This window comes from Emys orbicularis, chromosome 19 (assembly GCF_028017835.1).
Source record: "Emys orbicularis isolate rEmyOrb1 chromosome 19, rEmyOrb1.hap1, whole genome shotgun sequence".
Classification (NCBI taxonomy): domain Eukaryota; kingdom Metazoa; phylum Chordata; order Testudines; family Emydidae; genus Emys; species Emys orbicularis.
The window spans coordinates 22,685,035-22,704,068 of NC_088701.1; the positions used below are offsets into that span (position 1 = coordinate 22,685,035).

General features: G+C 60.0%; 1 protein-coding gene across 1 annotated transcript in view; it reads left to right on the forward strand.

Moving 5' to 3' along the window:
* The first annotated feature begins 3,727 nt into the window (after window positions 1-3,727).
* The window catches only part of ANKRD52 (ankyrin repeat domain 52), a 44,359-nt gene continuing 29,052 nt past the window's right edge, over window positions 3,728-19,034 (forward strand). Inside the window, exons 1-4 of the mRNA XM_065419138.1 lie at window positions 3,728-3,767; window positions 13,156-13,239; window positions 16,147-16,225; window positions 18,023-18,093. Of these exons, the coding sequence (XP_065275210.1) occupies window positions 3,741-3,767; window positions 13,156-13,239; window positions 16,147-16,225; window positions 18,023-18,093 (261 nt within the window). The 5' untranslated portion in view covers window positions 3,728-3,740. The remainder of the gene's footprint in view (window positions 3,768-13,155; window positions 13,240-16,146; window positions 16,226-18,022; window positions 18,094-19,034) is intronic.

The window sequence follows — 19,034 nt, forward strand, 5'->3', positions numbered from 1 at the left end:
CCATCAAAATATCATCACGTCATCATGATTCCTTATTATTTGTATTTTCACAATGGGTGGGAACCCCAGTCATGGACTCGGACACATCAGGACGTTGCTGTGGCTCAAGGCAACGTCATCAACCTCAGGATGCTCATCCTCTGATCACACCAGGAAGCCATGTCATGACATCACAACACAACATCATCACACCTCAAACCAACATAATATCATAATGACCTTCTCCCCAGAGTAAGCTTTGGACCCATGGGCTTTCTTGCAGGATCCTAGAAATCACCCTAAAAAAGTGACCCTGTCAAACCACTTATCCATGTTTGATCTTTCTTTGACTAAAATCATAGTAAAATACACTTACTGTTGGGCTCTGGTTTTGCAAGATGAATCTCAAAGTGCTTTACAGACTAATACTGAAATCAAAGTCTCAGAGCCCTCTTGGGAGGGTTAAAATTATGATGCCCATTTTATAGATGGAGAAATTGGGGCACAGAAAAGTTAAGTAACCTGCCCAAAGGAAGCCTGTGTCACAGCCATGAAGAGAACCCTGACTCCTAGATCTATGCCTTAACCACAAGCTTAAGCAATATATCATGGGACTGATTAGCAGTTATTGTCTAAACAGTTCCAGCTGTCCCTCTATTTTCATCATCACAATGGTCCCTTTTGAACTTGGAATCTATGAATCATCTCCTAATTCCATTTTCTTTCGGGGAAGCCAGTTACCAAAAACTCCTCAAATCCCAGCTCACAGAGAATTGTGCTAGGAACCCCCCAGTTTTGCTTCCTTTGCGGACAAGGTGAGAGGAGGAGGAGAGGCCACCCCACAAGGCCTATACAAATGACTGGCAAAGGGTTGTGAGTAGTACACTGTAAAACACAAGTCCGGTGATCTTGTGCTGCCGTGAAAGGTCTAGTTCCACTGCTTCCTCCTCCCGGCAATATTTCACTGGCGAAAATGTCAACAGCTGCTCTTTCTGGCTTTTCAGCTCTATGATTTCACCTTGATTTCACTGTTAGGTAACACTCGGCTAACTGCAGGTCCAAAGCCATGATCAAAATAGCCCTGCTACAGTATCAACAGCACAAACATAGTCTCCTGGCTCCTCCTCCTCTGAACTCAGTTCAACCGGAGATCAAAAGTAGAGCCCGGAGTGAAGCTGCCACATTAGCCCCCAGACTACGTCCCCTCCACACTCCATGGCAGTCAATGTCAATGTGTCTCTGGATGTTATTTCAAGAAACGGAGGTAGCAATTTAAAGCGGTGCCCCGTTATTCCTCCCAAACAGTAACAGGCAGGAAAATTAAATATAAACACCTTGTAACTGCAGAAAACAATTATTCAGCTCATCTTGTTGCACCGATCATTTATTTGTTTAAACAAGTCCTTTTCTTCAAGGGGCTCCCAAAAGTTGCCCTGACAAAAGCCAGATTGGCAGCTTCTTAAAGCCATCCTGATCTTCAGCTGGCTGGTGGAGACTACAGGGCCCCACATGCAATGCTCCACATCAAGCTAAGCCTTATGGCCACAAGGCCCGCTGGAACCTATAGTGTCCCCAGGGTCACGTGGTAAAGATTTGTGAGCCACTTTTGGGGCCTTGGCTCTGGCAGGTTTCAGTTGCACATGAGGTCGCTATCAGAGTCGCCCAGAAATGCTTATGTGAGATCCCATGCAGCACCACTTTGTTATTATGATTCATTATTTGTTGAGCAAAGACAATGTGTTAGGCACAGTATAAAATAGAAGTCTCAAAACAATCCCTATAGCATGAAGAGCCTACGATATAACAGCCCAATCCTGAAAACATCTTCAAGGGCAATGCTTACTTCCATGAGTAGACCCACTGAGTGCATAGGTGGAAGTATTTACACCTGGGAGTGAGTGTTTGCAGGATCGGGACCTAAAAAACAGGCATAGAAACTGTCACTAACTGCGTAGCCCAGAGGAGGGAATGGATTTTGGATTGGTTTAACAGTTAATTTCTTGTGGGCATGATGGAAGCAGTGGGATTTTAGGAGGCACCTGAATGAAGAGATCTGAGTTCTACACTACATGATCATGATGGTCCCTTCTGGCCTTAAAGTCTAGCAGATTCAATTCACCGTGCGACCCTCTCTCTGTCTCAGCTTCCTGAGTTCAAGCAGAGAGCGAAGTCCATGTAGAACACAGATCTCCTGATTCCCAGACCTGTGTGTTAGCCACAAAGGACCAACCTTCCCTCTCCGAGGTCTGGTCTACACTAGAAAATAATACTGGCATAGCTATGTCGGTTAGGAACGTGAAAAAAATCACACCACTAACCGATATACCTGTGCTGGCAAATCTCTAATGTAGACACAGTTATAGCAGCAACAAAAAATATTTGGCAGGTCATAGCTATTCCATTCGGGGAACGGGTGGAAGAACGCTTTTGCTGGAATCAGCTGTGTCTCCACTAGGGGGTGCCAGTATATCTATATCAGCAAACCTTTTAAGTGTAGACCAGGCCTGAGAGGCAGCTTGGTCCAGAAGAGCAGACCCTGTGTAGAACTCAGGAGACCTGGATTCTGTTCCTGGCCATACTAAGCCCTGGTCTACACTAGAGCTGCATGACCTTGTGTGAGATGTTTCATCTCTCCATTTCCCTTCCATCCTGCAGGGATTGTCTCTTACCATGTGTTTGTACAGTAACTAGCACAGTAACTCAGCTGGGACTTCCCCATCACAACAACAAAGGAATCTGAGAACACCCTTGTAGCAAACTGATTTGTTTAGTCTGACTACTAAATACAAGTTGGTGGATCCTTGGATAATGGGCGCTTTAGGAGCGCAAAGAATTAATGTCATAACTTAATCAACTATTAATTCTTCTTATTTAATTTGCAGTGGCCACGTGGGCTACCAACCCATCCCACTTGGAAGCCACCAGTTAATGATGGTAGATCCATACGGTTACTATCAATTGACCAGATGTGTAGGTAGCGCAGTTCCTCACCTGATTCTCTATCGCTAGCCCTTGGAGAACATCGAGGCACCTAGCTTCACCCGTGGGCCGAGTTTATCTATCGGGTTGCTCACCCGTCTCAGCCTGGACCCGATTCCGGTGGGGTCAATCGATGGAATCGGACTGGGGGAAACTCACGGGCCACTGTGGAAAAGCGGCTCTTGCCTGCCCTGCCCCGATGATGGCATCCACGTGCCCCCCCCATTCAGGGACCCCCCCTAAGGCCCGCCCCCCCAGGGGCTCCCCTGGGCCCGGCACCCCCACCCCTGAGGGGATCCAAGTGCCCCCCCCATTCAGGGACCCCCCCTAAGGCCCGCCCCCCCAGGGGCTCCCCGGAGCCCGGCACCCCCATCCCTGAGGGGATCCAAGTGCCCCCCCCATTCAGGGACCCCGCTGGGGCCCGCCCCCCCAGGGGCTCCCCTGGGCCCGGCACCCCCCACCCCTGAGGGGATCCAAGTGCCCCCCCCATTCAGGGACCCCCCCCTAAGGCCCGCCCCCCCAGGGGCTCCCCGGGGCCCGGCACCCCCATCCCTGAGGGGATCCAAGTGCCCCCCCCCATTCAGGGACCCCGCTGGGGCCCGCCCCGGGAGCGGCCTGGGGCCGTGGCCGGGCCTCCCCGGCAGGGGTCGCTGCGGCGGCCTCCCTCCCGCGGTGGGCGGGCTCAGTCCCTCCCCGCCCCGCAGCCGCCGGAGCCGGAGCCGCCGCGGCCGGAGCCTGATGCCGGGAGCTCGGCGCTGAGGCGGGGGGGCTCGGGCCCGGAGATGGGGATTCTCAGCATCACGGACCAGGTACCGGGGCCGCCGCCGCCGCCGCCTCCCCCCGCCCGGCTCCCCCCCCCCGCCCGCTACGCGAGCCCGGGGATTTGCGGCCTAGTGCGGAGCCGCCCCTCGGAGCCCGGGAGCGGCCTCCCCCCCCGCTCCGGCCCCCCGGCCCGGCCCGGCCCAGCCCAGCCCGGGGAGGGGGCCGAGCCGGGCCGGGCCGGGCCGGGCCGGGCGCCGCCGCCTCAAGGCCGGAGCCGGGCTCCGCGCTGCCAGTTTCCCGCCCGAGGAGACGGAGCCCGGCCCCGCCGCCCGCCCTGTCTGCCCCCGGGGCCCCCATCCCCCATCTCTGCTCCCCGCCCCCATCCCTGCCCCCTCTGCCTTCGCCCCCCCCCCGGGACCCCCATCCCCCCCTGCCCCATCCCTGCCCCATCTCTGCCCCCTCTGCCTTCGCCCCCCCCCGGGGCCCCCATCCCCCCCTGCCCCATCCCTGCCCCATCTCTGCCCCCTCTGCCTTCGCCCCCCCCCGGAGCCCCCATCCCCCCCTGCCCCATCCCTGCCCCATCTCTGCCCCCTCTGCCTTCGCCCCCCCCCCCGGGACCCCCATCCCCCCCTGCCCCATCCCTGCCCCATCTCTGCCCCCTCTGCCTTCGCCCCCCCCCGGGGCCCCCATCCCCCCCTGCCCCATCCCTGCCCCATCTCTGCCCCCTCTGCCTTCGCCCCCCCCCCCGGGGCCCCCATCCCCCATCTCTGCTCCCCGCCCCCATCCCTGCCCCCTCTGCCTTCGCCCCCCCCGGGCCCCCATCCCCCCCTGCCCCATCCCTGCCCCCTCTGCCTTCGCCCCCCCCGGGCCCCCATCCACCCCCTGCCCCATCCCTGCCCCCCTCTGCCTTCGCCCCCCCCCGGGACCCCCATCCCCCCCTGCCCCATCCCTGCCCCATCTCTGCCCCCTCTGCCTTCGCCCCCCCCCCCGGGACCCCCATCCACCCCCTGCCCCATCCCTGCCCCATCCCTGCCCCCTCTGCCTTCGCCCCCCCCCCGGGGCCCCCATCCCCCATCTCTGCTCCCCGCCCCCATCCCTGCCCCCTCTGCCTTCGCCCCCCCCCCGGGACCCCCATCCCCCCCTGCCCCATCTCTGCCCCCTCTGCCTTCGCCCCCCCCGGGCCCCCATCCCCCCCTGCCCCATCCCTGCCCCATCCCTGCCCCCTCTGCCTTCGCCCCCCCCGGGCCCCCATCCCCCCCTGCCCCATCCCTGCCCCCTCTGCCTTCGCCCCCCCCCCCGGGACCCCCATCCACCCCCTGCCCCATCCCTGCCCCCTCTGCCTTCGCCCCCCCCGGGCCCCCATCCCCCCCTGCCCCATCCCTGCCCCCTCTGCCTTCGCCCCCCCCCCCGGGACCCCCATCCACCCCCTGCCCCATCCCTGCCCCCCTCTGCCTTCGCCCCCCCCGGGACCCCCATCCCTGCCCCCTGCCCCATCTCTGCTCCCCGCCCCCATCCCTGCCCCCTCTGCCTTCGCCCCCCCCGGGACCCCCATCCACCCCCTGCCCCATCTCTGCTCCCCGCCCCCATCCCTGCCCCCTCTGCCTTCGCCCCCCCCCGGGCCCCCATCCCCCCCTGCCCCATCCCTGCCCCCTCTGCCTTCGCCCCCCCCCCGGGACCCCCATCCCCCCCTGCCCCATCCCTGCCCCCCTCTGCCTTCGCCCCCCCCCCGGGACCCCCATCCCCCCCTGCCCCATCCCTGCCCCCTCTGCCTTCGCCCCCCCCGGGCCCCCATCCACCCCCTGCCCCATCCCTGCCCCCCTCTGCCTTCGCCCCCCCCGGGACCCCCATCCACCCCCTGCCCCATCTCTGCTCCCCGCCCCCATCCCTGCCCCCTCTGCCTTCGCCCCCCCCCGGGCCCCCATCCCCCCCTGCCCCATCCCTGCCCCCTCTGCCTTCGCCCCCCCCCCCCGGGGCCCCCATCCCCCCCTGCCCCATCCCTGCCCCCACTGCCTTCGCCCCCCCCGGGACCCCCATCCACCCCCTGCCCCATCCCTGCCCCCCTCTGCCTTCGCCCCCCCCGGGACCCCCATCCACCCCCTGCCCCATCCCTGCCCCCCGCCCCCATCTCTGCCCCCTCTGCCTTCGCCCCCCCCGGGCCCCCCATCCACCCCCTGCCCCATCCCTGCCCCCTCTGCCTTCGCCCCCCCCCCCCCGGGGCCCCCATCCCCCCCTGCCCCATCCCTGCCCCCACTGCCTTCGCCCCCCCCGGGACCCCCATCCACCCCCTGCCCCATCCCTGCCCCCCTCTGCCTTCGCCCCCCCCGGGACCCCCATCCACCCCCTGCCCCATCCCTGCCCCCCGCCCCCATCTCTGCCCCCTCTGCCTTCGCCCCCCCCGGGCCCCCCATCCACCCCCTGCCCCATCCCTGCCCCCCTCTGCCTTTGCCCCCCCCCCGGGACCCCCATCCACCCCCTGCCCCATCCCTGCCCCCCTCTGCCTTCGCCCCCCCCCGGGACCCCCATCCACCCCCTGCCCCATCCCTGCCCCATCCCTGCCCCCTCTGCCTTCGCCCCCCCCCCGGGACCCCCATCCACCCCCTGCCCCATCTCTGCCCCCTCTGCCTTCGCCCCCCCCGGGACCCCCATCCACCCCCTGCCCCATCCCTGCCCCCTCTGCCTTCGCCCCCCCCCCCCCGGGGCCCCCATCCCCCCCTGCCCCATCCCTGCCCCCACTGCCTTCGCCCCCCCCGGGACCCCCATCCACCCCCTGCCCCATCCCTGCCCCCCTCTGCCTTCGCCCCCCCCGGGACCCCCATCCACCCCCTGCCCCATCCCTGCCCCCCGCCCCCATCTCTGCCCCCTCTGCCTTCGCCCCCCCCGGGCCCCCCATCCACCCCCTGCCCCATCCCTGCCCCCCGCCCCCATCTCTGCCCCCTCTGCCTTCGCCCCCCCCCGGGGCCCCCATCCCCCCCTGCCCCATCCCTGCCTTCGCGCCCCCCCCCGGGACCCTCATCCACCCCCTGCCCCATCCCTGCCCCATCTCTGCCTTCGCCCCCCCCCCCGGGACCCTCATCCACCCCCTGCCCCATCCCTGCCCCATCTCTGCTCCCTCTGCCTTCGCCCCCCCCCCCCCCCCCGGGGCCCCCATCCACCCCCTGCCCCATCCCTGCCCCATCTCTGCCTTCGCCCCCCCCCGGGGCCCCCATCCACCCCCTGCCCCATCCCTGCCCCCCGCCCCCATCTCTGCCCCCTCTGCCTTCGCCCCCCCCCCGGGGCCCCCATCCCCCCCTGCCCCATCCCTGCCCCATCCCTGCCTTCGCCCCCCCCCCCGGGACCCTCATCCACCCCCTGCCCCATCCCTGCCCCATCTCTGCTCCCTCTGCCTTCGCCCCCCCCCCCCCGGGGCCCCCATCCACCCCCTGCCCCATCCCTGCCCCATCTCTGCCTTCGCCCCCCCCCGGGGCCCCCATCCACCCCCTGCCCCATCTCTGCCTTCGCCCCCCCCCGGGGCCCCCATCCACCCCCTGCCCCATCCCTGCCCCATCTCTGCTCCCCGCCCCCATCCCTGCCCCCTCTGCCTTCGCCCCCCCCCCCCGGGGCCCCCATCCACCCCCTGCCCCATCTCTGCCCCATCTCTGCCTTCGCCCCCCCCCCGGGGCCCCCATCCACCCCCTGCCCCATCCCTGCCCCATCTCTGCTCCCCGCCCCCATCTCTGCCCCCTCTGCCTTCGCCCCCCCGGGGCCCCCATCCACCCCCTGCCCCATCCCTGCCCCATCTCTGCCCCCTCTGCCTTCGCCCCCCCCCGGGCCCCCATCCACCCCTGCCCCATCTCTGCTCCCCGCCCCCATCTCTGCCCCCTCTGCCTTCGCCCCCATCCACCCCCTGCCCCATCTCTGCTCCCCGCCCCCCATCTCTGCCCCCTCTGCCTTCACCCCCCCCCGGACCCCCATGCACCCCCTGCCCCATCTATGCTCTCTGCCCCCTCTGCCTTCACCCCCCCTGTGACCCCCATCCACCCCTCGCCCCATCTCTGCCCCCTCTGCCTTCGCCCCCCCCGGGACCCCCATCCACCCCTTGCCCCATCCCTGCCCCATCTCTGCTCCCCGCCCCCCATCTCTGCCCCCTCTGCCTTCGCCCCCCCCCCCCGGACTCCCATCCACCCCCTGCCCCATCCCTTCCCCATTTCTGCTCCCCGCCCCCATCTCTGCAACCTCTGCCTTCACCCCCCCCCCCGGGGCCCCCATCCACCCCCTGCCCCATCCCTGCCCCATCTCTGCCCCCTCTGCCTTCGCCCCCCCCCCCCCCGGGGCCCCCATCCACCCCCTGCCCCATCTCTGCCCCCTCTGCCTTCGCCCCCCCCCCCGGGACCCCCATCCACCCCCATCTCTGCCCCCTCTGCCTTTGCCCCCCCCCCTGGGACCCCCATCCACCCCCTGCCCCATCTCTGCTCCCCGCCCCCATTTCTGCCCCCTCTGCCTTCGCCCCCCCCCCGGGACCCTCATCCACCCCCTGCCCCATCTCTGCCCCCTCTGCCTTCGCCCCCCATCCACCCCCTGCCCCATCTCTGCTCCCCGCCCCCCATCTCTGCCCCCTCTGCCTTCACCCCCCCCCCGGACCCCCATGCACCCCCTGCCCCATCTATGCTCTCTGCCCCCTCTGCCTTCGCCCCCCCTGGGACCCCCATCCACCCCTTGCCCCATCTCTGCCCCCTCTGCCTTCGCCCCCCCCGGGACCCCCATCCACCCCTTGCCCCATCCCTGCCCCATCTCTGCTCCCCGCCCCCCATCTCTGCTCCCTCTGCCTTCGCCCCCCGCCCGGGACCCCCATCCACCCCTTGCCCCATCCCTGCCCCATCTCTGCTCCCCGCCCCCCATCTCTGCCCCCTCTGCCTTCGCCCCCCCCGGGACCCCCATCCACCCCCTGCCCCATCTCTGCTCCCCGCCCCCCATCTCTGCCCCCTCTGCCTTCGCCCCCCCGGGACCCTCATCCACCATCTCTGCCCCCCGCCCCATCTCTGCCTCCGCCCCCCAGGGACCCCCACCCCCCATCTCTGCCGCCCGCCCCATCTCTGCTCCCCGCCCCCCCGGGACCCCTATCCACCCCCTGCCCCATCTCTGCCCCCCGCCCCCCATCTCTGCCCCCTCTGCCTTCGCCCCCCTCGGGGCCCCCATCCACCCCCTGCCCCATCTCTGCCACCATCTCTGCCTTCGCCCCCCCCCCCCCGGGACCCCCATCCACCCCCTGCCCCATCTCTGCTGCCTCTGCCTTCGCCCCCCAGGGACCCCCACCCCCCATCTCCGCCCCCATCTCTGCTCCCCGCCCCCATCGCTACACCCCATGTCTGCCGCCTCTGCCTTCGCCCCCCAGGTATCCCCTTCCACCCTCTGCCCCCCGCCCCATCTCTGCCCCCTCTGCCTTCATCCCCCCGGGGTCTCCATCCACCCTCTGCCCCCCGCCCCATCTCTGTCCCCTCTGCCTTTGCCGCCCTCCGGTGCCCCCACCCCCTCTGTCCCCCACTTCTGCACCCCGCCCCCATCTCTGCACCCCATCTCTGCTCCCCACCTTCTCTGTCTTTGCCCCCCCCCGGGCCCTCCACCTACCCTCTGCCCCCACCTGTGCACCCCACCCCCCATCTCTGCCCCCCATGTCTGCCCCCTGCCCCCTCTGCCTTTGCCCCCCAGGGGTCCCCATGCACCCACTGCACACCCCTGCACCCAATTTCTGCTCCCCACCCTCTCTGCCTTCACCCCCCCGGGACCCCCATTCACCCTCTGCCCCCCGCCCTATCTCTGCTCCCCACCCTCTCTGCCTTTGGCCCCCCCAGGCCCCCCACCTACCCCCTGCCCCCAATCTCTGCAAGTGCCCCCCCCATCTCTGGCCCTGGCCCCTCTGCCTTTGGCCCCCCGGGGCCCCCATCCACCCCCTGCCCCATCTCTGCCCCCCTTTTCCTCCCCACCCTCTCTGCACCCATTTTTTATTCCTTTCCAACCCACTGCCCCATTTCCCCAGTGCCAGCCTCTTTGCCCCCCAGCTCTGCCCCTCCTCCCCGCCCCGCTTGGCCTGCCCTCATCTTTGCCTCCTTCCCTTTGCTCCCCCATATTGGTGTCCCCCATCTCCTAGCTCTGCCTGTTCCCTGTGTTCTCCCTGCCTCCCCTGTCCCCATCTCCTTCCTTATCCCTGTCTCCCCCAGCCATCCTTCCTACCCCCTTACTCCTCCCATCAACCTCTTTATCCCCCCGAAGGCTGGACAGGATTTGAGCCTCCCCGTTTTCATTCCCTGCCTTTCTCCCTCTACACCCCCTTATCCCCCTTCCCATTTCAGCCCCCCTCGGGCCAGAGGCGGGGCTTGATTTGACACCATCCACGGTGTGCACCCCACTTTCACAAGTTGGGGGTGATTCATCTCGCATCCCACTTTCATCACTTGGGGGAGGGTTGGTGCCCCTGTGCTGTTGTATGCCCTGCCATTTCCCCGGGTGTGATGAGGCATTTCCCATGCACCCTATTGCCATTGGCGGAATATGTGATTCAGTTTCCCTACATACTGGGGGGGGGGGAGGAGTCAGTCCTGTCTGCACCCCATTTGACTTGTGTCACAACCCCCAAATCAGCAGGGCTGACTAATCTCTGTAGATACCCCCCTCACCCAGGGGGGCGGGTGGGGAAGGAGGAGTGGCTATACAGATGACCATCGCCACATACAATTCCCCTAAAAGGGTCAGGTTTCAAGCATCTCTGCGTTGTAAGGGGTATGAATTAAACCTCCCGGCCCCAAGGAGCCTGAATCTCGTATGTACTTCACTTTCCTAAGGCAGAGTATATTGATACACAGTTGTTCTTCGCTTCTCCCCCTTTACTCCCTGGATGACGCCCAGCACCTCCCCCTACTCCTCCAAATACCCCACTGGCCCGCAAACATCTCATCTTGAACCCCCTAATCTGACATGAGCCCTCTTTGTTCGTACCCCGGCAGTAATGATTTCTGAGATGTGGGCTGCTGACTCCTCCAAGCTAAATATTTACCCCTGCTGTGGTCCCTCGCTGTTGCAATCTCACCGATAGGCTGGGGGTTTAAAGCCTCACATGGCGGGGAGAGAAGGGAACAGGGGAGTAACCTTTTTTTTATTATTATTATTATTTTTTTTGGTAACCAAAACATTCAGCTTCCCTTGTGAATGGTGGGTGGGTGTGTCAGTCCCAGCATTGCTTGCAAGCTCCGCTGAAGTCCGTGCAGGGCATAATTATCGTCTATGCATCTATTTTTTATTTATTTTTTTAAATGTCTAACGCTGGATGCTGAGTCCACTGCATTCCACGCGAATGACTCGCTCGTTCCCTCTGACTGGGGATGTGTTCCCCTACCTTTCGCTGCTTTCATGCCTGTGTTTGGATGGAGAGGGGAGAGGGAATCTGGAGTTAGCAGGGTAGTAGGGGCAGCAAGTCTGCCCTGGAAATGCAGGTTCAGGGTTCCCTCTGCTGAGCAGACCAGTCTAGATGAGCAGATGCGGTTGGTGGTGCCGGAGTGAATGTGAGGGCAAGGTGGAGTAGGCACAGAGCTCTCAGCTGCATCACCCCAGAAGCTGTGCTGCTTGGAGATCTGCTTTGCGTAGAGAGCTGATTTGCTGCGCTACCTTGAGCAAAGGGTGGTGGTTTGTTTTCGGTCCTGGCCACAGTGCGCTTGGTTCTATACAGCCGTAAAGGCGGCCGCGGTCCCTGCCCCAAAGAGCTCCCAGGATAAATGACAGAAAGTACAATCTAGGCCTGGGTGACAGGCAATCCGCAGCAGGGTTCTGTTACTGCGGCAGAGAGGTGCCGGGTAGCTGCCTGGGGGATGCTCACCCACCGTAACCAAACCTGCACCAGGTTCCCAGGAGGGTGTGTTCCCCCCGTGCCATCAGAACCGAAGATACCAGTCAGGATTCTGACTTTCCCTGAGGTCGGTCTTCCAGGGTCCCACTCCTGGTAACTGTGCTCTCGGCCACTGAGAGGGGTCGGAAGGTGGATTATAGGGTGAAGTAAGGGATGGGACAGGGGGTTTGTGGAGCACATCGCAAGTGGGGGCTTGTCCGTAAAGATCCATTTTAGGCCAATGGGATCAGTGTCGGCATTTTCTGTCTATAGCCAAATCTTATGGCAACTGAGGCTAGCCCCAGAAGTAGTGACAGGAGAGGTGAAGGGGGTTTGGCTGTTACCCTGCAGCATGAGATTTGAGAGGAGGGCCCCCGCTCTGGGCCATGTTCACTTTCTTGCTATTGAAGACAATCCATACGTGGGTTCTGAAAAGAGAGTGTCTTTGGGGTCAGGGCCTGCCCTTCTCACTGAGTGATCCCCGAGAGCTAGCTTTCCTGAGTATTTGCTCATTGGATGCTGTATCCTGTTGGGAGCGGATGGCTCAGGGGATTTGGGAGAGGGATGTAGCGTCTTTCCCCTCTAAGGCACTTGTTAAAATTCAGTCTGGGTAAGAAGTGTAGGAATTGCCAGACCGGATCAGACCTGTCATCCATCGAGACAGTATTTTGTCTCAGACAGTGGCCAGCACCGGCCACTTCAAAGGACGTTGCAAGAAGCCCGGGGGAAGGCAGATGTGGGATAATCTACCCCCTATGAAGGTCTCATCCCAATAATTAGAGAGTGGTTTAAGCCATGAAGCTTGACGGTTTATATCCCTTCCTAAACGAGTTTTGTTGGCATTATAACTTCTTAGAAATGGCCAGTCCCTCTTTGAGTTTTACAAAGTCTTTGGCCTCCACAACAGAGCAATCAAACGCCGTTGCCAGCTATTGAGTGCGGCCCCTGTGTGAAACGAGTTTGAGTCTCTGTCCAGTTCCCTGCGGGCAAGTGTCTACATCAGGAAAACCCCCACAACTGGCAGCAGTTGGCCCTCTTCTTGGCAGAGAACTAAGGTGACAGATTCCCACTGAGATCTGGCCAGGATCAGGGCCTGACTGGGTGCCCCTGCCCCCCCAGATGTAGTCTTTCCAGGCCCGTGGGTAGGGTGCAAAACTTGTACCGCGCTTCTTCATCTCGTGGCTTTATTCCCTAGGGTGGATAACCCGGCAATTTCCACCAACACTCACTTCGCTTCAGTTTTTTAATCCTTGCAGAAGCAGCAGCCTCTCTCTCTCTCTTTATTTTTTTAAACAGAAATTGACTTGTATAAATATTAAAAGACTTCAGCTGCAAGGAGTGGGGGAGAATTCCTGTCAGATGCCACAGCTGGGCCTGTCTCCACAGCCGCAGCTCACTAGAATGGCTCAGTAGATGTTGCGTTTGCTATAGAAGCAGGAGCCCCAAACAAACCCAGGTGGCGTGAGGTGACTAACTTGTCGGGCTGGTCTTGGGGTATATGAATGATGTTGCCGGCCATCCTCCCGTCCCTGTCCTTGCACATTCATTTTACCTGCTTCACAGCTTGAGTGTCTTTCTCTTTGCAGCCTCCTCTGGTCCAAGCCATCTTCAACCGCGATATAGAGGAGGTGCGGTCCTTGCTGAACCAGAAAGAGAATATCAATACATTGGTGAGTGCTGGAGCAGCAGCTGCCTGGCCTAGCGTGGCATGCTGACGCTCCTGTCTCAGATTGACCTGTCCTCCTCCGTTTTGCCTCTGAAATATGCTTGTGTAGCCAAAGCAGAGAGGGTGGAACTGTTACGCTTCTGGTAAGCGAGGGAGAATCTTTTCTGCAGTGTGATCCAGTGGTTAGAGTAGCAACTTGGAGGCAAGGCTCCTGGGTTCTATTCCTGGCTTTGCAACTTTGGCTCAGATTTTGAAAGGTATTTAGGGGTTGCAGCACCTAACTGACTTAGGTAGGCCTTGGGATGCCGAAATATCTTTAAAAATCTGGGCCTTTGTCCCCTGGCCTCCCTCTCCCCATCTGTAAAATGGGGTTAATGGTACATCCTAGTCACTGGGACACTTACCTGCTATTTATAAAGCGTTCAGACAATGCAGTGTCTTGTCGGTTTTCTGCTCTTCGTTTGAAGGCTGCAGGTGAATGGAAGGGCAGTGAACTGGGACTAGTTTGGCTGCATCCCCAGCATCCCTTGCTCTCCTTTGGAAGAGAGGTCCAGCATAGTGTGAGGAGAGCATGGCTGAGCTGTCTGTGTTGAGGCTGGCCGGGTTGGTGGAGCAGAACTAACGGCCCAAGGAATACAGATGCACTTTCACTGCCCCTCTTTTAAATCTGGCTGCAGAGTGCACCCGAGCAGGGTGGGGCTGGCCGAAATGCAGCCTTGGGTAAGGAGGTGTGGCTTGCCAGGCCCAGAATGCAGTGGTCCAGATTGAGTTGTTTTGCGGGGGGGGGGGGGGGGGGGGGGGGTTGGCCCTTTGGATGAAGATGCCATATTGAATGCTGCAGCCTGCAGTCTTCAGGCCACACCCCGTCTTCAGGACGAATAGCAGCTGCCAGTTCGTTCACTCTCTTGCCAGTCAGATGCATCCTTCTAGCTCCTGGTAACGCTCATTTTGAGTGCCCTTGCTTCAGAGGCCTCCTGGGTTGATCGTGGCCCGTGATGTAACCTGAATAGCCAGCTCTGAGGAAGAGGAGTTTAAAATCTGCATGCAAATGTTCCAATCAGACTTGGATGCAAACGCTCCCTTCATCTGGCTTCCAAGATTCCTGCGAACAAACCAGTGGCAGGTGTATGGCTGAGAGAGGTGTCTCCGTCTGTCGGGTAGGCTGGTGGATAGATTCCAAGGCCAGAAACGGGGAGCACTGCGATCATCCTATCTGGCCTCCTGAATCACACAGGCCAGAGAGCTGCCCTGAAACACTTCCTGCTTGGACTAGAGCGGATCCAACCTCGATTTGAAAACTGCCACGACCCCATGTCAATTATCCCAGTGCCGACCCTCACTGTTAACAAAAGATGACTGGCTCAGCCTAGCTGTCTGTCAGTGTGTGGTGCTGGGGATTGGCTCTGGATCAGTGACTACTTGCTCTTTTAGGCTGTGTCTCTAGGTCAGTGTCATGGGTTCTGGGTATGTGGCTGAGTCTGGTTCAGCATCTTACTCTCTGATAGGCTGAGGGGCGTTAATGAGGTTTTCACTGCATGCTGCTCCCAGCTGTACTCTGGCCTAGTGCTATTTTTTCCACATGCTCTTGGCCATTGCATCTAATGCGTCAGCCTCTTTCTGTCCATGCTGCAGCACGCCCGGGGCTAGCACTGTTGTGTACCCTGAATGAATAGTGCACGGGAGCAGCATGGGTCTGGGTCGAGCATCGTGGGCTCTGTGCTGGCTCAGAGGGGGGGCCCCACACTGATTTTGGTGCCAGCCACTGGGACTAATGATTAGATCATATCGTGACATGTTAAAAAGGGATCAGGAGACTTTGTTCCTTGGCTGCCTCGTTCAAGGACGTGATAATTCTATAGTCTCCTTCTCTTTAAAGGGAGTTGATCAGAATCGTCCTTTCTCTAAAATGCCTTTGCTCTGTTGCGCGAAAAACGAGAGACTGATTAACACTTAACGCACGTATCTCTTCAGGTGCTGATTTCACTTGGGAATGAGATTGGTCAGTTTCACTTTCTGCCTCTCCAGATTGTTTGCCAGTCCTACCAGTCGTTGTCTTGATTCTCTCTCCTTATTTTGTTTTTTAACTTAATGGAAAAAAAATACAACTTTCATTAAATGCAATTAAAAGGTGGGACCTCAATCTCTCTTCTGTGCCCCTCTAACCCACTTGGTGTTTGCCGAGACTGAGCCAAATGCCTCAAGGATGAGGTTACCCAGGGCCCAGCACCAAGCGAAGAAAACTGATCTTATCTACGCTGTGCTTCCTGCACCTTTATAGCCTCTCCCAGTCACTTGGGCTTGGTGCGTTTTGGGAGCTGCTCCCGGTGCTCGCAGGCTTTTATTGTTGTTGGCACTTGACACAGAATGACGGGGTGTGTGAAGGGCATGCGGAGCACCGGGGTAATACTGCTTGGTGGTTTTATAGACCTTTCATGTAGGGATCTCCAAGCGCTTTGCAAACCTTCATTAAGCTTTACAACCCTGCGAGCTAGATGCCATCTCTGTTTAGGGAAGCTGGAGCAGGGAGGAAGTGAAGTAACTTGTCCAAGGTGACAGAGTTAAAAATTAGCCACCTGAGAGTCCTGGCTCCCAGCCCCCTGCTCGAACCACTAGCCCCCACTCACCTCCCCGAACTGGGAATAGACCCCTGGATTCCTGGCCCCCAGCCCCTGCTCCACCTGACCGATCCCCTGAAGTGGACTGGGGTATGAAAGGTAGTCCATTGCTTCCCCACCAGGCTGTCTGTTATTGCTGGTCCTAAGCAGACTCCTCCATCACTTAGACTTACCCAGATGTCCTCAGGGCAGGAAGCAGCATTTGGGTCTTTAGGGTGGGGGAAGTTGGATGGGGAAGGAGCGGTGTTTGCTGTGTGGATAGTTGCATCACGGCCTTTTCTTATCTCCCTGGGCAGGACCAAGAACGACGAACCCCACTGCATGCTGCTGCCTACTTAGGAGATGTCCCAATCATTGAGCTCCTAATACTGTCAGGTAAGACCCGCAACTGTCTCTGCCCAGTACAGCCGGCTGCATGGATGTGCTCAGGTTTAGCCAGCCTGGCCCTCCTGTGGGTCTAACGCGGAAGGGCTGATGCTCAAGGGCACGGGGGTACAAGGGTTTTTCATCCACAGGAGAATTGGTGCTTGAGTCACAAAGGAAATGTCATTAGTTGCTCTCACCCAGATGCCAAGAGGAGGTTTGTGCAAATCTTAAAACAACCTGGCACTGGAATATTGGGAGTTAGGGGGCTGCGGGTTGGGATTGAGGGGCACCTGCAGACCTGGTGAGGGGAGCAGTGAATTGGGATTGAGGGGCGACGGCAGAGCTCGGGGGAGCCTACCGCTGTAATCCTGGGGGCTGTGGGTCAGGACTGAGGGGCATTGATCGAGTTCTATGGGGGGAGCCCAGGGCTGGGATAGCAGGGACTGTGGGTCAGGTCTGAAGGCTAGTGACAGAACTGGCTGGGGGGAAGCCTCGAACTGCAGGAGTGGGGTGGGGAGCCGCAGATCTGGATCATTTGTCGGGTGTGGGATGAGGACTAGAGAATTTTGGTCAGCACCTGCCTGCTGCATACTTGGCTCTAACCCAAAGTATCAGCCCCTCCGTTTTCCTCGGAAACAGCTCAAATCTACGTCCAGGCTGGCTCTCTGCACGCCATCGATGGGAGAAAAAAGGCCCCTGATCTGACATTCCTTGTCATTGCTCTCTCCAGATGCCCTTGACTTGTCAGCAGTTTGCCGGTGGCGTGGAAGAGCAGGGCAGCTCTCCGCTGGGTTTTGACAGTCCTAGGCTGGCACAGAGAATCTTGAGACGGCAGAGCAGGGATGACAAAAGCCAGGCCTGCAGACTCCTGCAGGGCGGCTCTGGTCTCCTTCACCTGTACACAGACCTACAGATTCCAGTATGAAATGCACCATCTTTGTCCGAGCAGCCTCCTTTTAGAACAAGATGGCGAACTGCATTCTGGGACTGATAGTCTTGTGGCCACTGAGATGAAGGTGAAGCAGTGTGTGCTGGGAAATGTAGTTTTTTCCATCTACCTCAGTGCTGCATTCCCTCTGCTTCACGCCAAGGAGCTGCAGCCCTCTGCTGGGCGTAGCTGCTCCACTTGGTGCCGGAGCGTATGTCTTGTAGCATCTAAACTAAGGGTAGAGCTACGCTACAGTAGCACCACAGTCTAGACCCGTGGTCTCCAACCTTTCCGTGGGGCGGGCGCCGGACGACTAGCTGCCGAGCAGCGCGGTCGCCGGACAAGCAGCCACCGAAATGCCGCCGAGAAGCGGCAAGCAAAGAAGCGTTGCCGCCGAAATGCCGCTGAGAAGCAGCGTCATCAAGAGGCGTCGCTTGGTGGCATTCCGGCGGCTGTTTGTCTGGCGGCCAGTACACGGGTGCACATAGATGCCCCAGCGGGCGCCATGGCACCCGCGGGCACCGCGTTGGGGACCCCTGGTCTAGACCTTTCCTACAGTGACAGAAGGGGTCTGCGGATGTAGGTATAATTCTTCCATCGGCCCAGCTGTGTCTACAGTGCGGTTTCGATTGGCTTAACTACTGGCTCCGAGGTGTGAAGTTTTAAGTGTCGACCTAACTTTTTAAGTGTAGACCGGCCCTAAAGCTCAATCCGTTTCCTTCTTTAACCGAAGAAATTGACACGCTGTCTAACCAAGCAGATACAGCAGTGGGTGTTTAAAAACAGTGATGGTGCCTTGGAGCATCTGACAGTCTTGTACCCTGGCAGTGCCCCTTGCCCAGATGTGTTCACCTCCTCTTTCTGCTCCGTCTCCTCAGGTGCTAACGTAAATGCAAAGGACACTGTTTGGCTAACCCCGCTGCATCGCGCCGCAGCTTCTCGCAATGAGGTAGGTGCCCTTGCAAGCCTCGCAGTAATGAATCGGTCTGTCTCCTCTGGGCTCTTTTTGGAGTAACTGTTTTCTTCCCCCTGCTTTCTGCATGCCTGCTCTGAGTCCAGCTGAGAGCCCCGGGGGGCTGGATGTTCTCTTTCGACGCAGATAAAGGACCATCCAGACCCCATAATAATTTGAAAAATAGAAAACAGAACTGGGAAAGACCCATAATATTCCCTTTACTCCACCCCCAGTACATGGGTTCTCCCTGCAATATCTTCCCGTTAGGGCTTTGTCTTGTTTTAAATGCCCCAAGTGGTGGGGCTCCCACCTCTTTCTTTTAGGAGACGATGCCGCAGCCTAATGGATCTCACTGTCAGGAAGTATTTCCTGATATTCAGCCTTCCCTGGGATTAACTTCACTTTATTAATTGTAATAATACTCCTGGGACCACCCTAGCCAATTCCCCTCCCACCGTGATGCTTACACCTTTCAGCTATCTGCTAGTATCACGTCTGCCCCCTCCGAGGGCTCACTTCTGCAGTCACGTCTGGGCACATGAGTTTCTTTGCAGGCAGTGGCAATACCGTCTGCAGCGGGCCCCCGATAATGTTGTTTAGCCAAGGTATGCCTAGTTAAATCTTTCCTCACGTGCAGCTCTCTGCATCGATTTCCAGCGTGTTCCTGTGACAATGATAAAGGTCAAGCACAGTTCCCCCGTGGATGAACAGAATTGAATCTGTCAGCATGCATAGTACAGACGGGTGGCCGCTGACAACATGGGTAGCAGAACAGGCTGGAGGTGCCAGGCTATTCAGTGACTCGTGAGCACTAAAAAGGGGGCTTTTGTACCCGGCGACTCCTCCCTGGCATCCCACATGCTAGCTACTGACTGGAGTTTCTCTTGTATGCCAGGTGTAGCAATTAGGTGTCTCAGAAATTTCTTCTTCCCCCT